The sequence below is a fragment of the Copadichromis virginalis genome, linkage group LG15 (genome assembly GCF_057382275.1).
Source record: "Copadichromis virginalis isolate Kocher_CV1m ecotype Utaka linkage group LG15, C_Virginalis_male_GT1.1, whole genome shotgun sequence".
NCBI lineage: Eukaryota > Metazoa > Chordata > Actinopteri > Cichliformes > Cichlidae > Copadichromis > Copadichromis virginalis.
The window spans coordinates 18,317,985-18,340,846 of record NC_140632.1 but is presented as its reverse complement, the minus strand read 5'-3'; the positions used below and the strand labels follow the sequence as shown (position 1 = coordinate 18,340,846).

At 40.5% G+C, this 22,862-nt stretch overlaps 1 protein-coding gene across 2 annotated transcripts in view; it reads right to left on the bottom strand.

Annotated features, from left to right (window-relative positions):
- kif3ca (kinesin family member 3Ca) overlaps positions 1–22,752 on the bottom strand; it is a 29,738-nt gene extending 6,986 nt beyond the window's left edge. The window contains exons 1-2 of one of the 2 annotated variants that reach the window (XM_085432296.1): positions 22,490–22,752; positions 17,359–19,111 (exon numbers count right to left, since the gene is read on the bottom strand). In XM_085432296.1, the coding sequence (XP_085288422.1) occupies positions 17,359–18,768 (1,410 nt within the window). In that variant the 5' untranslated portion in view covers positions 18,769–19,111; positions 22,490–22,752. Of the gene's footprint in view, positions 1–17,358; positions 19,315–22,489 lie in introns of those variants that run through there. The other variant, XM_085432297.1, reaches the window with a different exon arrangement.
- Between the last annotated feature and the right edge of the window lie 110 nt (positions 22,753–22,862).

Below are 22,862 nucleotides of genomic sequence, written 5' to 3'. Positions count from 1 at the left end.
GGCTTGGTGACAACTAGTAACCTTTCCAGGGTGTACTTTTCCTCCCTCCCTATGGTGGCTGAAAGTTGCTCAAGCCCCCTGCGACACTGAAGAGGATGGATAAATAATGTGTTCAAAAGGGGTAAGAAGCTTACATTTAAGCAGCATTTAATGTGCCTCTAGATCACTGTTTATACTCAGTAACAGCTAATGCCAACTACTAATTATGTTAATTGCTTGCTGTAAATTGATACTAACTGGATCACCGTAGATCTGTGTTTTCCTTATTATTACTTTTGTGGTGCTCTTTTAACATTTGCCCAAACAATACAACACAAAACAATAGTGTATATTAGCAGGTATAAACCCCGTTATTAATATAAATCAAAGGCTTAATATAGAAATTTCAGCTGACGTCAACCCTTGCTGACAAAAATTGAACGCTAATGGAAAAGAAGAACTAGAGAGTTTTACTTCTTTGCTTTTGAACCTCTGCGAGGTCAAGATAAGTTCATCTGGACATTAAACAATTGGGTCTTTGTGCGTGTTCGTCAGTGCAGACTTTGTGCTGATGAGGCAGACGGACGCTGGCAGCATAGCATCGACATGACGACACGCGACAACAAGCTGAGCTCTGCTGAAACTCTGCAGAATCACAAACCGTGTCAAAGTAAAGCAGTGCAAAGTTACAGTGTAAAATATGTTGGCACCTTCTTGTTGATTTTCTAAAGGTAATGATGAGCGATAACCACTTTAATGTATTTAGCAAAGACATTCATTGAGATTAACATCTCCTTTTCAGGGGTTACCTGGCCAAGAAAGCACAATAAAGCTGACTTTGACTATCCTCTAGTGCCATTGATGGTTACATGTCCTCCTACAATTGCACACGTATTGAGCTTCTCCCAGTCAGACTAACGCTTCTTTTGGAGTCTTGTTTCCAACCCAAACAACCACAGTGACTCGTTTGCAGACCTGTGAAAGCCTTTGAGACAAGAAATAAGGTGAACATGCCAAATCTGTCTTCATTTTAGTTCAATGTTGTGCAAATGCCAGAATGCAATGCAAAGCATGAATGCGTCAGATCTAGTTTTTCAACCACAGATGGATGGACTTGATATTTTGTGCACATACTCATACCCCCATTAGGATTCATTGTAATAGCTCTGTTGATCTCTTAAGCTTTGATCTTAACCAACAATAATTAATAATGCCTGCACACTGCTTTGTTGTAACGTTTGTACAGGGACAGTGTCATGGCCCTGGTATTCTGTAGTTTTTGTTGTTGTTCCTAGTTGATCCAGGAGTCGGTGCTCCCCGGTCTCTGGTGTTATTCTTACTTCAGTGTATTCTTCATGTTGCAGCGTCAGTTATGTCTTTTAGTTACTTCTTATTTTACTTTGAAGGTTTTTTTCTCTTGTGTCTTCTTTTGGTTTTATTTCCTGCTCCTTTCCTTGCCCTCCTTACTTTTATTGCTTTAATTTCTACTTTTTCTTATATGAGAATATGTAAGTTACAAGTATCATGTATGTCTTTACTTGACTGTTCCAAACTCAATATCATTTCGAGCCTCTGATTACAGCTTTTCTAGTTACTGCAGAGATTAAAGGTCTGGAGTCACAGTGATGCAATTTTCAAGTTATGAAAATTGCACATGTTCTTGTCATTATCTGCCTCCTTGCTCTAAAGGACGATTTAAGTAACAAGGAAATACAGGAAGAGAGGAAAACGGAAATAAGCTCCCACAGACAGACAATGCATTGGTCACATTCCAGATTACAAAAAGACAGTGTGTGCATGTGGCAACTCTGTGCAGGCTATATGGTTTTCGCTCTCCAATGGGTTGTATGGGTGAGCACGAAAACACACTCTTACACCCAAGCAGAGGACAGTGGAGTCCTTCAGAGGGGATGCGTCTGCAGCAGGTTTCCACAGAAAGCCTCTTTGTTTTGAGCTGTCTTTGTGTTTGCTGCGTGAATGTGTCCGTGAGCGACCGGTTCGCTGTGCTTTGTGTTCTGTCATATTCTTTCAGCTTCATTAAAGGGCTGATTCATGTCAGGGATTTTCCCTCTCATGCATTCTATGTCTGCCCTCCCTGACAGGCTAGCTGGATCCCTTACACAGTCTTTACGATGTGAAACGTCGGTGACTTAAACGGCCACTTGACATTTTGGATTTAACTCAAAGTTTGAGTCTGTCTCATTCATCACGCACTAATCTTGTAAAGCAAAATCACATTTTAGCTTGATTCAAAATTGCAAAAACATTTAAATCTAAATCCAGAACCGTCAAAGTGCTTCCCACGGGTGCTTGCACATTTCATTCATCCGCAGTTCACACTGATATATTACATACTTGCCCAGGCAGCATTTCTCTCCATTAGCAACCCTTCTCCTCTCCCAATAATTACACACTAAGCCTTCTTAACTTTAACAAATACAGCTGGTGGCAACAAATTTTAGAGCCACCTTACTAACAATTAAAAAAATACTGGTGCCAGTGTTCAGTCTCCTAGCAGATGCACCTGTGGTATGGATTTGAAAACTCTGCGTCACCTCATTCTCGAGTTATTGCATTCACAAAGTCAAGACAAAAATAGAAATTACTGTGCTCTGTACAAACACGTGACAAGCACTGATGAAAGTGTTTAATGTGTTCCTCTTTATGCCTGAGCAGAGACTAATCACACGCTGGCCCTCATTCATAAATATTTTTCAGTAAAATCTCCATTTAAAATGGTTCATTATAATCGTCCCTTTAATTGTGCCAGTTGTTTCTAACAGTTTTTAAAATCTCCCAGAAAACTTGAAACTCAGTTTACTGCAGTAACTGACAAAAGAAAAGGAGTAAATTAATGAGACTGGATGGTGAGGGCTGCAGGACTTGAGAGGGTTCAGAAGTTACCGTCAGATAATTAAGTAACAAAAGCTACCTGTTTTCTGCTTATTAGCCCAATACAAGTGAGTTTTTCACACTGGAAGGCACGCTTTACAATTGGGCGCTGGGGGGAGGGGTTTGTGGCAAATTGTTGTCTGCTGATTATAAAAAGCTCCACTGTGAGCCTCAGTGGGTTCATAAAACTGTGTCAAACCCCAATTACACCCATTCACAGATCTAACAGATATAACAACATCCAATTAAATTGGAACAATGTTGGTGTATACTGCGCATAAATGCGCCTTAAATCAAAATAACATTTAAAGCGCAGAAAAAAATGAGTGTCGCACTGGGACGAGAACAATATTTCCATCAGCTGTTATGATGAAAATGAAGAAAACAGTGCAGCGGCATCCTTTATGTGAACTTAAGAAAGCATTTCTACCAATAAGACCTACAGTGCTGTGAAAAAGTATTTGGTCTCTTCCTGATTTTTTAGTTCTTTTGCATTTTTCTCACATTTAAGTTTCAGATCATCAAACTAACTTTAATACTAGACAGAAATAAATCTAAAATGCAGTTTTTAAATGATTAATGATGAATTCAATGTGGTTAACCACATGTTTTAGTTCAGTTTTACGAGCCACACTCAGGACTGATTACTGCCAGACCTGCTGAATCAAGAAGTCACTTCAATAGAACTTGTCTGACAAAGTAAAGTCAGACAGACATCATGCAACAATCCAGAGAAACTCAAGAACAGATGACAAACAAAGTTACTGACATCTATCAGTCTGGAAAGGGCTACAAAGCCATTTCTAAGGCTTTAGAACTCCAGTAAAAACTGGTGAGAGCCATTATCCACAAATGGAGAAAACAGTGGTGAACGTTCCCAGGAGTGACCGGCCTAAGAAAACCAAAGGTGATGCTGTCTTCACTTTTGTCACAAGCAGGTGACCTGTAGAGACTTGAAAGCAAAACAATCCCGTCATTATCTTCTGACCAAACTTTTCAATCTTTGCAATATACATGTTCAATAAATAAATTCAATACATTTAAACGCTAAGAAAGAAAAGTCATGGTTATGGTTAAAAGGACTTTTAAATCTTCGAGTTAACTTTTCTGATTAAAGCTGATACAAAGAAGGCAGGAAAACAGGAAGAGGTCGTGGGGAGGAGGACGATGACTCAGGGTGGAAGCCAAATGACCTTCACTCAGATGACTGTCGACTCACTGGAGTCATGATTCTGTTTCCAGACATCCAGGCAGATCAAGGTTTCAGTCTCACACACAAAGCCTTTCCATCACTTTAAAGGACATCATTTTGACTTACACTCCTTTTATGATTTATCCAAACCATAATCAATAACAATATGTGCCAAACCTTAGTCACAACCTAACCTTATACTAATCTTGAGTCAAATCTTGGTCCTAAAATTAAATGATGATAAACAAAGATTCCGATTTTTGTCCCTGCAACACGAGTAGTACAAGTAAACACACGCAGCTCAGTTAAGGTTAATGTAAGCATGCTATGTTGGCTAACAAGATACGACTATAAATGACTTTTATCATAAATAGCTAGTGCTAAACAAGGCTTAAGCAAAATATACTGGAGAAACTGAACAGCAGCTCGATACAGTAGACTCTCTTTCAGTACAATTTAATGCTAAACAAGACAAAACATCACTCACGTCTCACTTTAAGCCTTAAAATAATTTATACCACAGCAACACTCGGGGAAACAGCAGGTGTGATTGTGTGCAATAAACTTGTAATTTCAGCAGCCAGAAGTTTATAGATAGTGTGATAGTTGCTGCAGGAATGGCAGTCTAACTGCAAAATAACACAGGCACAGGGTGACCTTGCTTTTCTATATGAATATAACCAGAATGCCAGCTAAGTCGAGTCCCCTTTTGCAAAGAGACAAGCTGCACTCATCTGTGCAGACAGACTCAAATTTATTGCATTGTGTTGGCTGCCTGTGTTTATAAACTGGGCAGCAGTAATTAGCAAAGCTTTGCCAATCAACCTGGAAGTGAATGCAGTTAATCCAAGTTGGACTGCAACTGTTTGGAGACAGGTTGCTTTCAATCGCAGTGACAAGCTATCACAGTGCCGATAGCTGGTTGTTTATCTCACAGCAAAATTACCAGAAACTGCAAAGTTTAAAGAAACATTGTGGGAAGCAGCGGAGTCTGCAGGAGGATGCCGAAGAAGAAAACTGAAGCATTTAGAAATGTATTTGAGAGCGCATATGAGTGCCAGCCTGCATACTTATTTATGGATATATGATCTGCCCATAAGTGTCTGCTCAGATTCTTCTGGCTGTGACTGATCCACTTGCTGATGGGAAAGTGAAGAGAATGGGAAGTGTTGCACATTGAGCTGGCTCATCAGCATCAGCCAGCCAATGACAGTGAGGCCGGGGCCCGCTGGGAGCCTGGGCTATAAATATAATGTGACGACAACAGGTCTGTGCAGCAGAAAGACAGAAATCCTAGTGGGCAGACACACACGCAGAAGAAAAGAGAAGTAAAAAGAAGAAGACAATTGAGTATGAAAAACAGCGAGCAGCGTAGGCCGGGACATATCGAAGAATCTGTTTCACATTAGTCCCGGTCGATGCAAAAACCAGTTAAACTGCCACGACTTGAAGCCTCAAATCCTATTACAGTTTGACATCCATCCCTCATCAACTGCATCCTTCAAAGACAGGACACAGATTCAGTAAATGCCTTACAATCAGCAGGACATCTGTCTATTTTGCTGGAATACAAACACAAGCAGAAACAAATACAAATTTATTTTGTGATTTGACCTGTCTTTCTGTTTAGGCCATACATTTTCACAATAAAAGACACAGATATTCATATTTGACAATAATTTTCCTCAAAGGTTCCTATTTGTTGATACATATTAATGTAGATGATAAAAAAAAAACACTGTACACTGTCAATCCAAGCTTTTAAATCTATACTTTATCAGGAGAAAAGAGGGTGATGATAAAAATATTTGAGCTGTAAAACTGTGCAGCATGTACCTGCCACCTTATATCAAGAGGAGTACAACAAATTTACTGTGGCATTTCTTTCATGCTCAAACCTGCAGCAGATTTTTGCAGGAAGATTTAAGCAAGACTTCAACATTTTGAGAAAAATGCAGCTGCTTGAAGAAAAGACAGCAAATCAGTCCTGAAAGCGATGTGCTTTGGCCCGAGTTCTTGAGAGCTGGATTACAAATTGGTCTGTCTGTAAAGGGCTTTGGGTCTATTTGTGTGTTTTCAAATGTGCTGTATAAATAAAACTCACTTGACTTATTCCTGCCTAGGGTCAAGATCTCTCTTAAGCTCTAGTTCAGCTTTCTGTAGTTTCTTCTTTGGTAAATCTACTAAAATTATCTAAATAATAAGTTCATTTGCGAGTTTTAGTTACTTTCTGTTACTCTTAACTACGCTAACTGATATCTGGAAAGCAAATATAAAACTTCAAAATGCCTAAAAAGTCTTTAAAGATTTGAGCGTGTGTAGTGATACTTGTACCACTGGGACTAAAGCTTACAAATAAAGAGATTATGTCTCTTCTGGTACATCTATATGAAAGAGAACCATTTATAGTAACACTGTAAACATACTTTAAGTGACCCAAGGGACATTACAGATTATAATGTAGGTACAATCACATGTAGAATCATAAAGAAGCTCACAAAATAGTGTAATTTCTTTATTTTATATTATAACCCCTCATAAATCCTGTTCATTGCTGTGTATTCACCAATATAAGTAAAACTATTTTACATTAAAAACAACAAAACAGAAACATTGAAAAACACTTTTTGGCAGACAACCAGTCACAACGGCGACTACAGTGAGCAAAAAGTAGGTGCAACTGTAAAACAGGTTGCTCCGCAGGCTTGATTTGGGAGTTTTTACCTCCGATGCACCTCCTGACAAAACTCAGTTTTTGGGAAACAAACCAGCAACCTTCCACCTGCCAACCAAGTGTGTTAACCACTAAACTATGCACTGACACTAGCATAAGCTAACTGCTGTCTTTAAAATAAAGCAAATGCATGTAGAGGTACGTTTTGGACTAATTTTGACCCAACATGTCTTTAAGTGCTTAAATTCATTATTTAATATCTATGGAATTCATACAACATCATATTAGCAAAATATTACATTACTTGTACCTCTTAAAATCCAATTTTCACTTTCTGTGCCGTGTGAGATAACATATATTTAATATTTGATGTGTACGTGCAGACATTTCTCTCTCTCGGTGAATGTTTTCTCTAGCGACACACATGCCACCTTCGCGTAGCCAAACAGACACACATGAAAACAGACATGGACACACACAGTTGGTTCATCAATATTTCAGTGATGCTGCCTTCCATGCTGAAAGATGTAGAGCAGAGATGAGCTTGTGCAGTTATCAGCCTCCCACACACACACACACACACACACACACACACACACACAGGCCTCTGTAAGTCTGTTCAGGCCTTTCCTCTAATTTAACAGGAAGGCAGCTATGCAAACAGGATACGCCATTATTCTATCCATAAAGCTGCATGTGTGGTATCTGTGTGTGTGTGTGTGTGTGTGTGTGTGTGTGTGTGTGTGTGTGTTTGTGCGCATGTTTGTAAAATAAATTTTTGATCCCTAAACGGATACTGTGGAAAGCTGATATGCACATACAGTGTGTGCATGCACATGTATGTGTGTATCTATAGTTCCCATGAGGCCGCTGGTATTGTTGGTGACCACGCGCTCTGATTGGCTGAACTTCAGCTGGCAGGATGGAGGACCAAACTTAATGCACATCAATTTCCTGTGATAACAAAGAACAGAGTAGAAAGCTGCAGTGGGATAAATTAGTTCACGCTTATGCGAAATGAGCTACAAAGTATAAGCACGAGGTACGAGTTTCAGTTATTACCCTGCTCCGGGCTAGGTTGTCCTCCACTGTTTCTCACAATGCCTGACGATGCAAAGTCTATTTTAAGTTTCCTACAAAAGGGATCAAAAGATCAAGAGTGCCAACAGAGAAAGAGCCCAGTGTTTCCCAACACAGACTTTATCTGGGCATCTTGCCATGGACAAGTTTTTATTCTTAGATTCCACTTGGTGGATTCACACTCTTGAGATCAGACTGTGCTAATAAAATGTTCTGTTAACACAAGCAAAAACTCCAGTTTGCTCTAAATTTGCAGTTACTGGTGGTGATTTCTTTAATTTCACACATTTACAATGGAGATGTGTGAAATTGTCCAATTTGCAGCGCTGCTTTTCAGAGAAAGCAGCATGCATAAAATTACCAGCTGTACTAGCAGATGAGACAGTCTGCAATAATCACTGCTGTATTAACTTGCTCTGAGGTCTAATCCATCAAAGGGGGAGGTCTGAAACTTACCTTACTGCATGTGTGTTGAGGAAATAAAATATATTTATTTATAGGGGGAAAAGGAAATAGTTTTTGATGAATGTTAGTTTGAAGGTTACTTTGAACATCACATATTGTGAAAGGATGGGTTCATGGGTTAGGATTTTAGTAGGTTTTTTCAGGGAAGACGAGGCTATAGAAAGAACCTAAAGAGAAGGAAAGATTTAAGTTCGCAAGACTTGCAAAACCTTAAATTTCCAATTTGAAGCAAGAAGAAAAAAATATAAACATGAGAGAATCGTGACTCGAGAAGAGCAGCTTAAATGCCCGGTGGGGTGAAACAACAGACAGTATAAAAGGCGGCTGTAGCTTCCTGGTCTGAAAAGTGACCTTCAAGATGGTGATGATGGAAGAATCATCTTCAGCCTTGAAAACAGAACAAACAAATGGTGGCATCAAGGTCTATCTGTAATGCTATCTACAGGCGAGACTGCTTCTTCTGAAGATGAAACAACCTGAACTTTTTTTTTAAACATCAATTTAAAGCTGGTTCAGGTAGATTTAATATATTTCAAAAACTAACAGAAACATGAAACCAGAAGGGCAGAAAAAATTACGAGAGCACCGATGAAAGAGGCGGTAGGTAGAGGAGAGACTCTGCAGTTTTGACCCAGAAAACTGGATCTAAGAATAGTCCACATGAGGGTCGATCACAGCAGCCTCCTGAAGAGAAGCTGCTGCATGATGCCATAAAGCTCTCGACAGCAGCTCACTGTTTCATAACAGCATGAATCCAAAGCTGCACTCTGCTTAGGCAGGTAAAAAATATCAGAGTAATGTGAACCTAACTGGAGGTAAAGGGAGAGAAAACAGCCACTTTATTAGACACATTATGACGGTCAAATGTTAGAGGGAAAGGTGATGTATGATAAGAGGACTCAATGAGCGCCTAAGGTCCTGTCCTAGAGACCAGTCTGCAACCAGACTGCATCCTGAACACTTTTATTCCTCATTTTTAATAACATTACACACTGATGATATTTTCTTATTAATGCCAAGCGAGATAACATTAAACTCGAGGCATAAATGATACATTTAGTCATTTGCTATATTTGATATATAATCAAAATTCATTCAATCAAATATGCACATCTGGCTAATTGTTGTGACAAAGCAGCTTAGACACAGAAAGCGATGACTTCCTGTTAAAATGCTAAAGATGCAGCTGTGAGGCACAGGTGCCCGTTCACACTTCAGAGGCTGTTGTACCAAATAAAACAAGCCCATAAAATGTGGGTGAATACTGTTATAAAAACCTTTTTAAGTTAATTCATTTTAAAGAATTTAAACAGTTTTGAAGTTGCCCTACTGGCTAAAAAACTAATTGGGTAACCAGGTCTCTTGGTTAAAGAATAAAGACTAAAAGAGAGGTAAATTAGTGAATGATAATCACATATATATCCAAAAAACACTAATGTAGCAGACACAGGTTCACCTTCACACCCAGCTCTTTACCAGGACAGCGTTAGCCCTGTGATAGAGTGGTGACCAGCCCAATGAAAACAACATGTCTAACTGGATCTGTAGGTTTGTGATTCTGGTCTGGACTTCAGTATTCAGGATTTTTGTGTAATATTCAAGAGCAAAGCTGCATTTGACTGCTTCTTGAATGAAGCTGAATGCTTTTAATTGGAAATCACTCTAGGAAACCTTCACAGGGGACCTTTACGCTTGCTTTTCTACCAGGACATGCAGATGACTTCTCAGAAAAGTCTCTATATAAAAGATACACTAAGGCTGGTGACTCTCATCTTTTCATCTGCCTGTGGATGGGGTTACATGCACCTATTAGGGTAGCTTTATCCTCCCGCGCAATGTGTGGCCTGAACACAAATCGTAAATGGACTTGTACTTATACTGTGCTTTTCTATGCTGTTTGAGGACTCAAAACACTTTCTTACTAACAGCATAATTCACCCAAGTTAAAAAATTCACACAGTCACATTCCATTGCAGGGCAGCTGGGGGTTCTTGTCCCAATACTACAATCAACCCCCCAAAAAACCCTTTAGTGTTGAGAGTGAAGCAAAGAAGACAAGAAGTTTCTTACTTCAAGCATAAAGAGAAAGGTCGGCTATCATAGGCGAGTTTAGACTCTTTTTGGGAGTGCTCAAGCGCCCTTTCCCCCTTTTTTTTCTATTTATGCCTGTTGTTCTTCTAACTAATTGTTGTTTAGTCTCACTGTGCACACCCAGACACACAGCAGAGTCGCTCACCGATGGTGGAAAAACGTTCAGCAAAGAAGATAATCTAGCATCACCACAAATGCAGAGTTAACCTCTAATTTTGCCCATAATTAAACCATGACTGAATAATGAAGTGAAAATAAAATAGATTTATAGACCATTTCTTCCTGATTTCTCGTGGTTTTGACAGATCATAAAGTTGAATATTTTTCTCGTGCCTTTGGCGAGTCTGTCAGTTCAGTCCCACCTCAGCTTTTCTCCCAGCACAAGAGGAAAATGGTGAAAACAAGAGCATGACGTGGACACACATCCTCATATCATGACCTGCAGACCTAACAGGATGTCACACATTAAATATGACCACGTAAATTAAACCTGGCAGCACCTCCAGCAGGGCACAAAAAAGTTCTACAACAGTTGCACCAACGTCACAGCACAATCCACAGATGGAGCGCTGTACCTTGGAGGCCAGTTAGCTAACAGCACCCTGCAGAAGCACCAGCTGACCCAACACAAGGCTGGTTTCTGACCTACTTCTTTTTGTTGTGTGTGTTTTAACTGGGCGGACGAGAGTGTGCGAGGGAGACAGAGACACAAGCAGAGAGGAACTCTATTGCATTACCATCTCATTTTATCTATAATTGGCTATTCCAGAGCACATTTCCACTGCTCCATCTCTAGTCTGTTGCCTTTTCTCTCTGTCTCTCTGCCTAGTAACCTGTCTCTCATTGAACCGGAGAGCAGAAGGAAAAAAAGAACACTTCAGGCAACCTTCTGCGATTGGCAGGTTAATGTCAGCCTCAGCCAATAAAAAGGAAGCTGGGCCAGGGTACTTAGGTGGGTAAGGAGCAAGGGGATCATATAAAAAAAATGCATGATAAATTCTAGTTTCTACAAAATTTAGAGCAACAGAAACATTTGCTATTTATATTTTTTATGATTTTATTTTATTTGTTTTTATTATTTTAAATGAGACTAAATTAGATAAAGAGGTCAACATCATCTATATTTTATCTATGATAGGGAACATTAGAGTTGTGCTCTTGTGCAAATAATACAAAGACTGCTCTGTCTGATGTAGCTACTGGAAACAATAACCATAAACACAACAAACACCACCATATTTATTCTCTATAATAACATCCACTCAGCTGCTTTACAGCTGAAAGAGCTGGTTATTGTCAGTGCCGAATAATCTGGGGAACAGTTTCACTAATTAAATCCTTGAAAAAGATGTCAAACTAAAACCCAGATATATTTAATGTAGTGTAATAAATTAAAGCGTAAGGAGGGATTATGTAATGTTTTAAAAACTACTGATGAATCATTATCTATTCTTGTTAGTTAAGTGAGTGTTTATCCTTTATATGGTTTAAAGGGATATCTTTCCTTAAGTGTGGAGGAACCCCCGGGGAGACCGAGGACAAACTGGGGAGATTACATCTCTCGGCTCGGCTGACCTGCGAACGCCTCAGCCTCAGCTGGAGAAAATGGATCCACGGATCTTTCCTTGAATCATGACAGATTTTTGTGTTATTGTGGATATTTTCACATTGGCACATTGTGCAATCTGCTCGTGTTTATAGAGACTGTTCAGACCTGATGTCGCAAAAGTCATGCCTTTGGATGAAAATTAACAGGAGTAGCAATAAAAAGCCCATCTGTGGTGTATATTAATGAACTTTAAATTATTGTTTTTTGACCATGCATGAGACATCTGCAAGGGCTGAACTACATCATAAATTAATGTAACCTCATGAGCTCTCAAGCTCAGCGCAGAGAAAAGATTAGACTAACTAGTGGTGTAAAGTCACATAATTTAATTTACTTTTAAATTGAGTCATGAACTGATGGCGTAAAACTTGTCAACAGTGTTCATGTTTCTGCTCATGGTATTAACAAAACCATGTGACCGAGTGGAGCGGTGTCGTTTATATGTTTTTTTGTTTTTTACTATTTTTGGACAACAATGGAGCTCTTTTTTCAGGTTTTATCTACCGCCACAGTTATCTGTTAGATTTTACCATTTGTTGGAGCAAACAAATTAACCTTCATCTTGTTTGCTGTGGGGTATATCAGGTTTCCTTCTTTCTGATGCATCAAAGGCAGGAAATACTTCTTACCCTTAATCATCTTCCTCCCCAAGGGGAGTTTCTCATTCTCATCACTCGGCAACCACCCAGTCACCATCAAGCATACAGAAAGAGCCAATGACAATCTAAACTGTGTACACAGACAGAAAATTTCATACAATTTAGCACTAAACAGATTTCATCTCATGGCTGTTTGGAGAACAACAAGGAGAAATATGAGAAGCCTCATGCGGAGATTCAAATGAAAGTGCTGTGATCAGCAGACAAATATACATTTGGCTATGTCTCGTGGGACTTCCTACACCTCAGACCTTCAATCACAAACTGCCAAACAGTAGAAACGAGGCAAAAATGAACATGTTTACTCTGCTCGTAAAAGTGGAGTATAAGCACTCTGGCTGTTTCAAGGATTTTTCGTTTTGAGCTTGTGCAGCTGAGTCCATGAAATAAAACTCTGGAAATACATTCTGCTTCAAATTTGCATAAGTGCTGAGATGTTTTCCACATGAAAAAACATTAAAAGATTTCATTAGCAACTCAACAAGATGAAATCTTGGGCTGTATGGATAGGATAATTTATATTAGAACACATTTACACCGTTTCCTTTTTGCTAGCTGTCTTTTGGGCTTGATGTGCAATAATTTGAGTCACTAAACTGCACATCTTGACTGTTTTTGTGCTGTTGGTGCTTTTCATTGCATTGCAATGGATTTACAATAATATGGCTAATTAAGCTAGCCCCACCCTCTTATCCAAGAATGGTTTCACTCCAAAAACTCAGATGGAAATGGCCATAATGTACAGTGATCCTGAGCAACAATAACAGATAATAACGGGACGGAACAGCTGTGGAAGTGACAGAAGCCAAAACATGCGAAGGAATGCACTGAGATGCCTAAAAGAAGCAGACGATCTGTGTTGTGAGGGCAGGGGTGCCTCCAGAATGTTTTCATAGGGGTGGCTATATAGAGGGCACTAAAATGTTGGGGTGTGCTCTTCTGTCTGTGCGTGTGAGCGCACTTGCATATCTTCTGTATATAGTCTATGGTTTACTGGACAATAATACAAACCCTTTGGTTCAAAAAAATCTTTCACTCAATAAGATTTTCTTTAATTTAAGAGCCACCACTGCACGACGATGTTCGGCAGCAACTATTCAAAATTATTGTTTGCCTGTATTCCAATATATTAGCAACTTTTTATGTTTTTTTTTTTTGCAACAATATGGCTATTGGGTTGTCATATATTGACTTTAGCTGCTTTGCCTACATGGAAGAAATCCACATATAGGTAAAATGGATCAATTTGTCCATGCACATCAGTTTTGTTTGGATTCTTGGGGATAATTATAACCTTTGTAAATCTGTAAAAACCCTTTCTTTCTCTGTTATTACACTTCTCCAATTGCTGCTACCGCTCTTACTGCTCTCTTTCCGCCTACACTGAATATTTTTTAACCCACTGCTGAATGCATCAAGTTAACACCCCTGCTGTGAGAGCTTTTAGAGGATCGCTTGTAGGCTGAGAGAAAGTGGAAACATCAAAAATTCAAACTACACCATTAATATTACTCCTAGAATACACAGAATCTCACAAACTGATAACAGTCGAGAAAGGTTTTTCCTTCAAATGCAAACCTACATCATACTGCCCTTCTATTGCTCGCCTAGAAGAAACACTGAAAATGTCTCTGCCCTCCTCTCGTTTCCTCACTCCATGCCCTCGGGCTGATCAGTAAGCTGATCTGGCAGTGTCTCGTGTTGGATGGTCGAGAGACTGCAGCTAAAGTATTATAGAGCGAGTCATTCAGTCATTCTGCACGAGTGACTTATTGACTGGATATGCCCATGAATCAGAGCAACTAATTAATGCAGCTCTGACTCAGTCTTGATTGCAGGCTGTGTGATGGCGTGTGTGATTATAGCAAAGAGAGAGCTGACATTTTAAGCTTCAGTGGCTCCAGTGCCTGTCGGGACATATGAGAGACATCAGACCAAACTGTGGATACAGGGCGCTATGTGGGAAAACACATCTATGCACAGCTATTAATAGTCCTAAATGAAGATTTAAAGAGATCTGACTGGTTTAATAAGTGTAATCTGAGAAGGAAAAGACTATAGTAACAGCAGCTATAGCTATAGGAGTCTAATCAGCAATATCAGAGCAAATATTTGTATTTCAAGTGAAACCATCATACTGGCACATTCTAAATACAGACTGCAGAGTATGAGTACACTAATCTGTGTCTTTGAAGGTCACATTGAGGCGTTAACAAGCTGACTGTGTACTCAGACTACAAAACAGCTTTTACAATGCAGCATACAGAGCAGCAGAGTCCTAGCAGCTCAGTCTCATCACAAAATTGAAATAATCACAAAAAAAACCCCAACCCGTTTGTATCTGTGCACTGACAGACAATCTGACAGACATTCATTTTTTTGTGACAGTCAGCACTATTTTGAAAGTGTTCATCCATCAGTCTTCTTAACCACCAATCCAACTCAGGGTCATGAAAGGGCCTATTCGAGCTGTCATTGACAGGAAGGCAGCGGGGTACAGTGCTAAGACAGACAGACAACCAGTCACACTCACAACCACCAGTTAACTAAACATGTGTCTTTTGACTGTGGGAGGAAGCAGGAGTACCTGTTTCTGTGTGCAGCACATGTGTTGACACATTAGAGGGTATGCATCACCATTGCAACCGAAAAAATGTAGCTTTGAAAGAGGGTAACAACCGTATTTAAACCCAAACCATGATTGTTTTCTAAACCCAAAACAGTATTTTTATTGCCTAACCAAACTGTAGTCTGCAGTGTATGAGCAGTGAAATGATTCACCACAATACCAACCCTTCCGCATCCAAACCTTTAGCCTTTTAAAAGTATAAAATATTAATTTTAATGACTATTTCATAAACTGCTGTGAGACTGCGCTGGTTCTATACATTGTTCTAAGCAATCAGATTAGCAGTAAATGTTTAAAACAAACCTGAGGATAATAAACACAAACTATGGAAGAGTACAGCAATACAGGAAGCTGATAGTGCAGCAATTAAACAGACTGGGCTTAATTAGGTCCTTTAATTACAAAAAAAAAAAAAAAATACAATGACAAATTTATTTGATATTCATGTTTTTATATATTACTCAATTAATCTAATTTAACTCTAATAGAACGCTCAAACCAGTAGCAGTAGTAGTGACGACATTTGTAGAAGAAGAGATGGCCTTCCTGATGCAACGCCAAAGGGAACTGGATCCTTTGCTTGTTAGGCAAAGGTGTAAAATGCTACACTACAGAATCAGAACCAGAATCAGAATATTTTATTGATCCCTAGGGGAAATTTTGTACTACACTAAATTATGTACTATGTACTGAATTATATACTATACTACAGGGCCACTAATAAGAACACTTAGTAAAGGTTAGCAAAGGGGTGTAGAACTCCAGGCCTCGAGAGCCGGCGTTTTAGATCTCACCCTGGGTCAACACACCTGAATCAAATGATTAGTTCATTACCAGACCTTGGAGAACTTAAAGACATGTTGAGGAGGTCATTTAGCCATTTGAATCAGCTGTGTTGGATCAAGGACACATCTAAAACCTGCAGGACACCGGCCCTCAAGGCCAGGAGTTCGACACCTGTGGGTTAGCACATTTACTCCGGTTCTAACTCTGAAGCACAGCTGCAGATGGATGTTTGTTTGGTTAAAACTTTCGGATTAAATTTTAGTGTATGTTAAGGTCAGAGTTTGGCCTTGTGTTATGATATTTGGGATTAGAGTAAGGGTCAAAGGAGACGTGGGCAAAATACAACCCTCAGTCCGAATCAGCCCACGGACCATCTCAATCCAACAACCACAGAGAAAAATCAATCAAATCCAACACTGTGTTAATGAATCTCAAGAAGTGTGTCTCCAGCGAGTCTTTGGATATTCAGGCCTGTAAAACAATCTGTCATGTCCATCAAATTTACCGATTACCACACTTCAGCACCATGTGTGTCATGTTTGACTTTAGATGTCCTTTTTCTGAGAGAGTATGGCCCTCTGAAATACAACGTCAAACCTAAAATAAGCGGATTCTTTTCTTCTATTTTAAAACAAACATTAAGATGACATTCAAAAAGAGGGGTTAACATTTATTCAAATAAATCGTAAAACTGTTAAATCATCGATCAACGCATTTTCTTAACCGCTTATCCACTTAAGAGTCACGGGGACACTGGAGCCTAGCCCAGCTGTTATTGAGGCATACACCCTGGGCAAGTCGCCAGTATACTCTCAGAAATCATCACTGTGCAATATCAAAGAGCTTCTGCTAACATTATCAGGGAGAAAAGATCAATTACATGTATATTTTAACAAAATAGATCTTAAAATCCAAAATAAATGAATAGAAAGTGTTTTATTAAACGTCTTTTTTGTGATTTGTAATTCTTTAACCACTAACTTTTCCAATAAATTTGTTGTATTTCTATTACTTTTTATTTAATTTAATGCAGAGAATTTCTGCACCAATACAATGCGTAGCACCATCTAACATCATCTGTGGACTTTTGGCATCTCTCCACACTTTCACCATTTGTTTCTAGTTTTTGTTTTCACTGTTTTATCTCCTGCTCTGTTCCTTTATGGCCTCAGAATTTACTATTCGATTTGTCTTTTGTGTGTGTTTGTCTGGAATGAATAAAAGAAGAAAGAAAGCAAATAAGGAACAAAGAAAGACAGGAAGAATTTAACAAAAAGAAGCAAACCACCTGGCTGGACTCACCTTGTACTTGGCGGTCAGCTGTTCTGTGGCTTCCTGTTCCTTCCTCAGATCCACCATCATCCTCTCTTTCTCTCCCAGCAGTTTCTGCTTCTCGTCAGGAATCAAGTCCTGGTCTCCTCTAATGGCCTCCTTCTCCCTCTCTAGCCGCTGCTCCTCCAGCTTCATGTAGTCCTCTCCCTCCTTCTCGACCTCTTCGTCCTCTTCATCCTCAATCTCTTTCTCCTGGTCTCCGTCCCAGCTCTCGTCCTCCACCTGCTCACTCTTCTGTTTGCTCCTCCACTTCCTGTGGTTGAGCTGGGCCCTGAGGCGAGCAATCTCTCTCTGGAACTCCCGCAACAGAGCATCCTTGGGGTCCTCGTTGACTCTGGGCTGGTTCTGGATGTTCTTGGCCCGGTTGGCGTACCGAAGGGTTGTGAGAGTCTCGTCGTAGTGCTGAGGGGCCGGGCCAAGTGTGGCAACCATAACAGTCTTAGCATTCCCGCCCAAAGAGTCCTGTAACAGCCGGGTAAGCTTGGAGTCCCGGTACGGCACATGTCCGCTGCGCCCATCTGCCAAAGCGGAGATAACATTTCCCAGTGCTGACAGGGAAAGGTTGATCTTGGCGGCCTCTTTCAGGCGCTCGCCCTGGACACCGGTCTTGGCCTGCCGCTCGCTGCCAGCCAGGTCCACCAAGTTAAGGCGTCCAACCCGTATATGTTTCCTCCCATCTGGCCCAGGCTGACTGCACTCCACAGTGATCAAAAACAAAGCGTGGGACCTGGACGAATGTTCATTCATGTCTGTTGCCCCAACCGCCCTCGCCTGATTGCCCACATTCATCACCTCCTCGATCTCCTTGATGCTCTTGCAGACACAGGATGTGAGATCTTGAACATACACACCAGTGTCTGGATTTTCTCTGAGCTCCAGGGCTCTAGCATTGCCATGATTGGGGTCAAGAAGATCCCGAACCTCCTCTCGGTAGATCTCGAGGTAGGACGCCCGCACTAGGTATTGCTTGTCAGATTGGGAGCGGGAGATGTGTGTGAAGATATGGTCAAAGGCATTGGGAATCACACCTCGTCTCTCTGGATCCAGCCACGCTCCCTGCATGGTGTATGTCTTCCCAGTTCCTGTCTGCCCATAGGCAAATATGGTGCCATTAAACCCTCCCAGCACTGAATCTATCAGCGGCCGCACGCTCTCGTCATACAGCTCTCGCTGTTTGGAGTTTGCATCATACACTGCATCAAATGTGAATGTTTTCTGGGGCTCGCTTGGTGGTGCACGAGGGTTTCTGAGGATTACTTGTCCCAGCCGTAGGTCCATCTGCACTATTCCCCCTGCAGGCCCATTGGACTCCTCTTTCCGGCTCAAAGGGCGGCATCGAACTACCACCTTCACTGACTCACTGCTCTTGTTCTTTGACATGACTGGCTTCTGTTACTCGTTGCAAACAACAAAAAAGGAAAATGTGTATTATCTAAGTCCACAAAGCCCTCTGAAGTCCTTAATGAGCATATATCCCGTCTGTTAACTGCATGTGTTTCTTTAAATCATTCATTTAAAAAAAATCATTATGGCTTCTTGGTCATATCACAATGGAAAACAGCCACAGTGCCAAATAGCATAGACACAGATATTTACCAATACAGATGATGAATTGCCACTGTGTGTAACAGCCAGTTTCCTTGGCTTATTGTGCGTGAATGAGCCTATAAGCAGACGGACGACCAGCACCTCTCACGCTTTGGATCGACGCTCCATTGCAGTCCTATGAAAAAAGAAAAGATCCAACAACGCCGGTAATGACACAAATCAGTTCAGACATCACACGCATATCGTCCTTGGCGTGCAGCTCCGCCGCAGACCGCTGTCCGCATCCTCCCGTACTCCGCGCAGAGATGCTCCGAGGTGGATTTGCAGCTCTCGGTCCGTCCGGAGAGACAGAGCTTCCTTCTTGCACACCCCCCTCACCCCCACATACACAGTCATTCAACCATCACCACACCCCACATCACTGCGGACTGGAACAAAGAATCATGGGAAATCGAGTTTTGCCTCGCCAAAGACTCGATTCTTGTCCAAGGCTGCCACCAACTCGTTAAATGGTCACAGATGGTTTGTACAGCTGGGAATTGAAACTGGACCGTTTGCGTGTGTGTTTACACAGTGGATGTCCCCATAATTTGAAACATTTTCTTAAAATTATAGTTCATATGTATTATTATAGCCTCACACCGACATTTAGCCCACACAGCTTCCCATTTAAGTGCATTAAGCTTGGGAAAATTTATACATAACCCTCTCATTACACACTGGATGTTGTCATAAAGAAAAGTTCATCTAGCTGTTTATTTTCGAACTATAAAAAAAAAACAAATAAACATGGGATCTCCTCTAAAATTAAAATAAAGCTTTGGCCCTTGAAGAGTTCTTGGGTACCCAGCAGGAGTCTGTATTTACTGGTTCACTGAAGGGTCAGCTGGGTTATTTCCTGCTTTTGTGTAATTACCTCAGTTACCTCTATTCTCACAATAATAGAGACTGAAAATATTCAAGAAGCCATACTGTCACTACATAAAAACACAATAAAAAGGTGATGTGATCAAACAGGACTGGCGCTGGATACTTTATTGGAAATAGATTTGTTGCAAGAAAAATACAGAGAATATTATTGTAGTTTATTTTTGATTGATTGATTTTGCTCCAAAAGGAAAATAAAAGCACCATCCCTCCTCTAATGATCCATGTATTGTCAAGTCAACACTGTGTGACAGACGCTTTTCTTAAAATCTGGCTTTTGTCCAGTGGTTTTAAAGAAAAACAATAGATGCATCTGTCAAGGGGATTATGCAGAATTTTTCAGAATGCAACATTAACTACAGCAAAGACACTGCAAAGGTCCACAGCTACAGTAAAGACTGGGATCTGTTGGAAAGTGGTTTTCAGTTTTCAGACAGTTTGATAGTGACATCATAAAAAAAATTAACTAAAGAGTATAAAGAATTATGATCGAATCCTGTACAGTATCAATAAAAAATAATTAAAACAGGACCCATATGTGCAGAAATTATCTAAAAAAAAAATTAAAAAAATTAATGTGCCAGAAAGGTGACTCTGCGCTGTGTAAGTATAGTCACTAGATCCTCGAGTTATGTCAAAGAAAAAACTATTTCCTTCTAATTTGGATGAATCCAGGAAGTATAACTCATATTTAATTGGCTACACAAGAAACGGAGTAATTTCCCACATTCATGACTCCTCTGTTGAAGGGAGAACCCCAGTTTGTATACAACTGTTGTCCCAAAGCAACAAAAATTTAGGGCAAGGAGGAAAAATGTAAAATGAATCATTTTAAGACTCATCTAAGAGCATTCAAATGCAACACATTAGCGCCCTCTGCTGGATCAAGTGTGTCGTTAAAAGCCACCTAAGTAGGTCGGGAGGATTCACGTGAGTAGTCTTTCCAGGTGTAATGGAGGAGGTGACGCTGTAGTGTAGGTGATTTCTGAGCGATTCTCTGGGAAACTACCGAAGCTTACATTCAACTACTTCCCCCAACCCCTGTGTTCGCTGACAAAAAGGTGAAAATCTCAGCCACATGGGGAATTCAACACACGGTGGGAAAGCTAATGGACACAAATGACTCAACACCTCACTGAGCACTGAGATGTGTTTAATGTGCCCGGGGAAGCAATAATAAGTAAATGTACTGGACTGATGAAAATAACACAGCGAAAATTCCCCGGCTTAGGTGTCACCTTTTATGAGTCACTCACAGCCAAGTGACTCAAGCTCACCACAGACTATCCAGCTATGTGTGAAGTAAATATCTGGATATGATTGCGGGTAATTTGTATTATTTGTATTTTATAAAATGCTAAGCAGGTAATTTAAAAGTATGGTGCGAAATATCAAGAATTTATGGGTTTCTACTGAAATAAATGAGCTTTCTGAAGTTTATTGTTGGACCAAAATAGGTCAATCAAGTAGTTGTTTCAGCCCCAGTGCACAAAAAAATCAAAGTGCTCCAAGCCAAACAGTTTGAGGCCCGAATCAGCTTGCATAGCTTCTTCATATAAGCTACAAAATAAATACGTCCCCAATGGACCGTTTTCTTTTTCTTTTTTTTTTAATCACAGGCAGAAGGAAGAAATTTGAGAGTTGCTGTTCCTGCGAGGCAAACCCCAAAGGCCCCCCGAAAGAATTTCTATGTTGATTTATTAGAGTGAAAAGATTTCCTAACAGTGGAGGAAGAATGCAGTGATTCATTTAGGATTAAAAAAATGTTCTAATTGAGCAAGTGACACATAAAGAAAATATGAGATAAATGATTCCCCATTTCCGGACAGGAAAAATCATGGATCCTGTAACTGTGCAGGCATTCGTGGATTTAAGTAAACACAGCATAACAACGTGTGTATTCACTGGATCACTTAAAGTATATAAGCTTTCATTATAGTCCCTATACTTTATCACTTTAATGAATCACTTTGTGACTTATTGACTGCAGGTTTGAGCATGTGTGTCTTTTCTTAATTTTCCATATAGTGGATAACTCTTTTCTTTCCCGTAGGTGTTTGCCTGGGGAAGATCTGTGGTTGGTTGGCTCATAAAAAGTAAAGGGACCGATGAAGCTTTGTTGACTTTGGTCCACTGCAATGTGGCGAGGAACTTTTAACTCCTGGCTTTTCATCTAGCACCACAATGTGGTCATATTTCAGTTTGTTCAGTACTCTGGTGGCATTGTGACAGCTCTCTGTAGCAGACGGAGAGTTGCTGGAGTGGCAGTATAGACTATTTAGCCCTGTTCAAACTTTCTTTTTCTCCGACTTCTTTTTCTCTCTTCATATCTTTCTTCCTCAGTTTGCATCAAGTCTGTACTTGGCAGTGGAAAGCAGGGCATACTCAGCATTCCTAAGGAGTGTCTGAGAGTCAAACAACTCTGACAGGCGGAAGAAGGAAAGAGTCCCTGTCCTTTCTCACAAACACACAAAGCCAACTCTAAAAGGCCCTACAGCAGTTACGTGTACATGCAGACTGTCTTTCGGTGTGTATACTTATTACAAGACTTTAGAGGATCAGTGACCTTGCACTTCACAGAGCAGAGGATGTGGGAAACGCCCGTAACAAGCACAGAAGAACTTACATATGACATCACTTTGCCTGACTCACAGCTGGGATAGTCACCGCACCAACTGCCAGCTTGCCATGAAAGCTGAAACGGCTACTAGAGATCCGCATGAAACTCGTCGCCATTTTGGTTCACTAGCGGCATTTCACAGTGAGATATGAGCGGCGCTTTGAGCCTAAATGTCAGCGTATGTTACAGAGTAACATTTGCCCTTTCTGTCAGGCTAAGACACGCCCCCTTTTTACCGCTACAATGCCTGCTTGGATAGCCATTCAGATTAGGGCGCTTGAAGGAGCAACAGCTGAAATGGCCAATCAGAGCCGTGAATTTTGACAGAAGGGGCGGGAGTAGGCGTGCCAAAAGGTCTAGGGTGTCGCCGCGGTGGCTC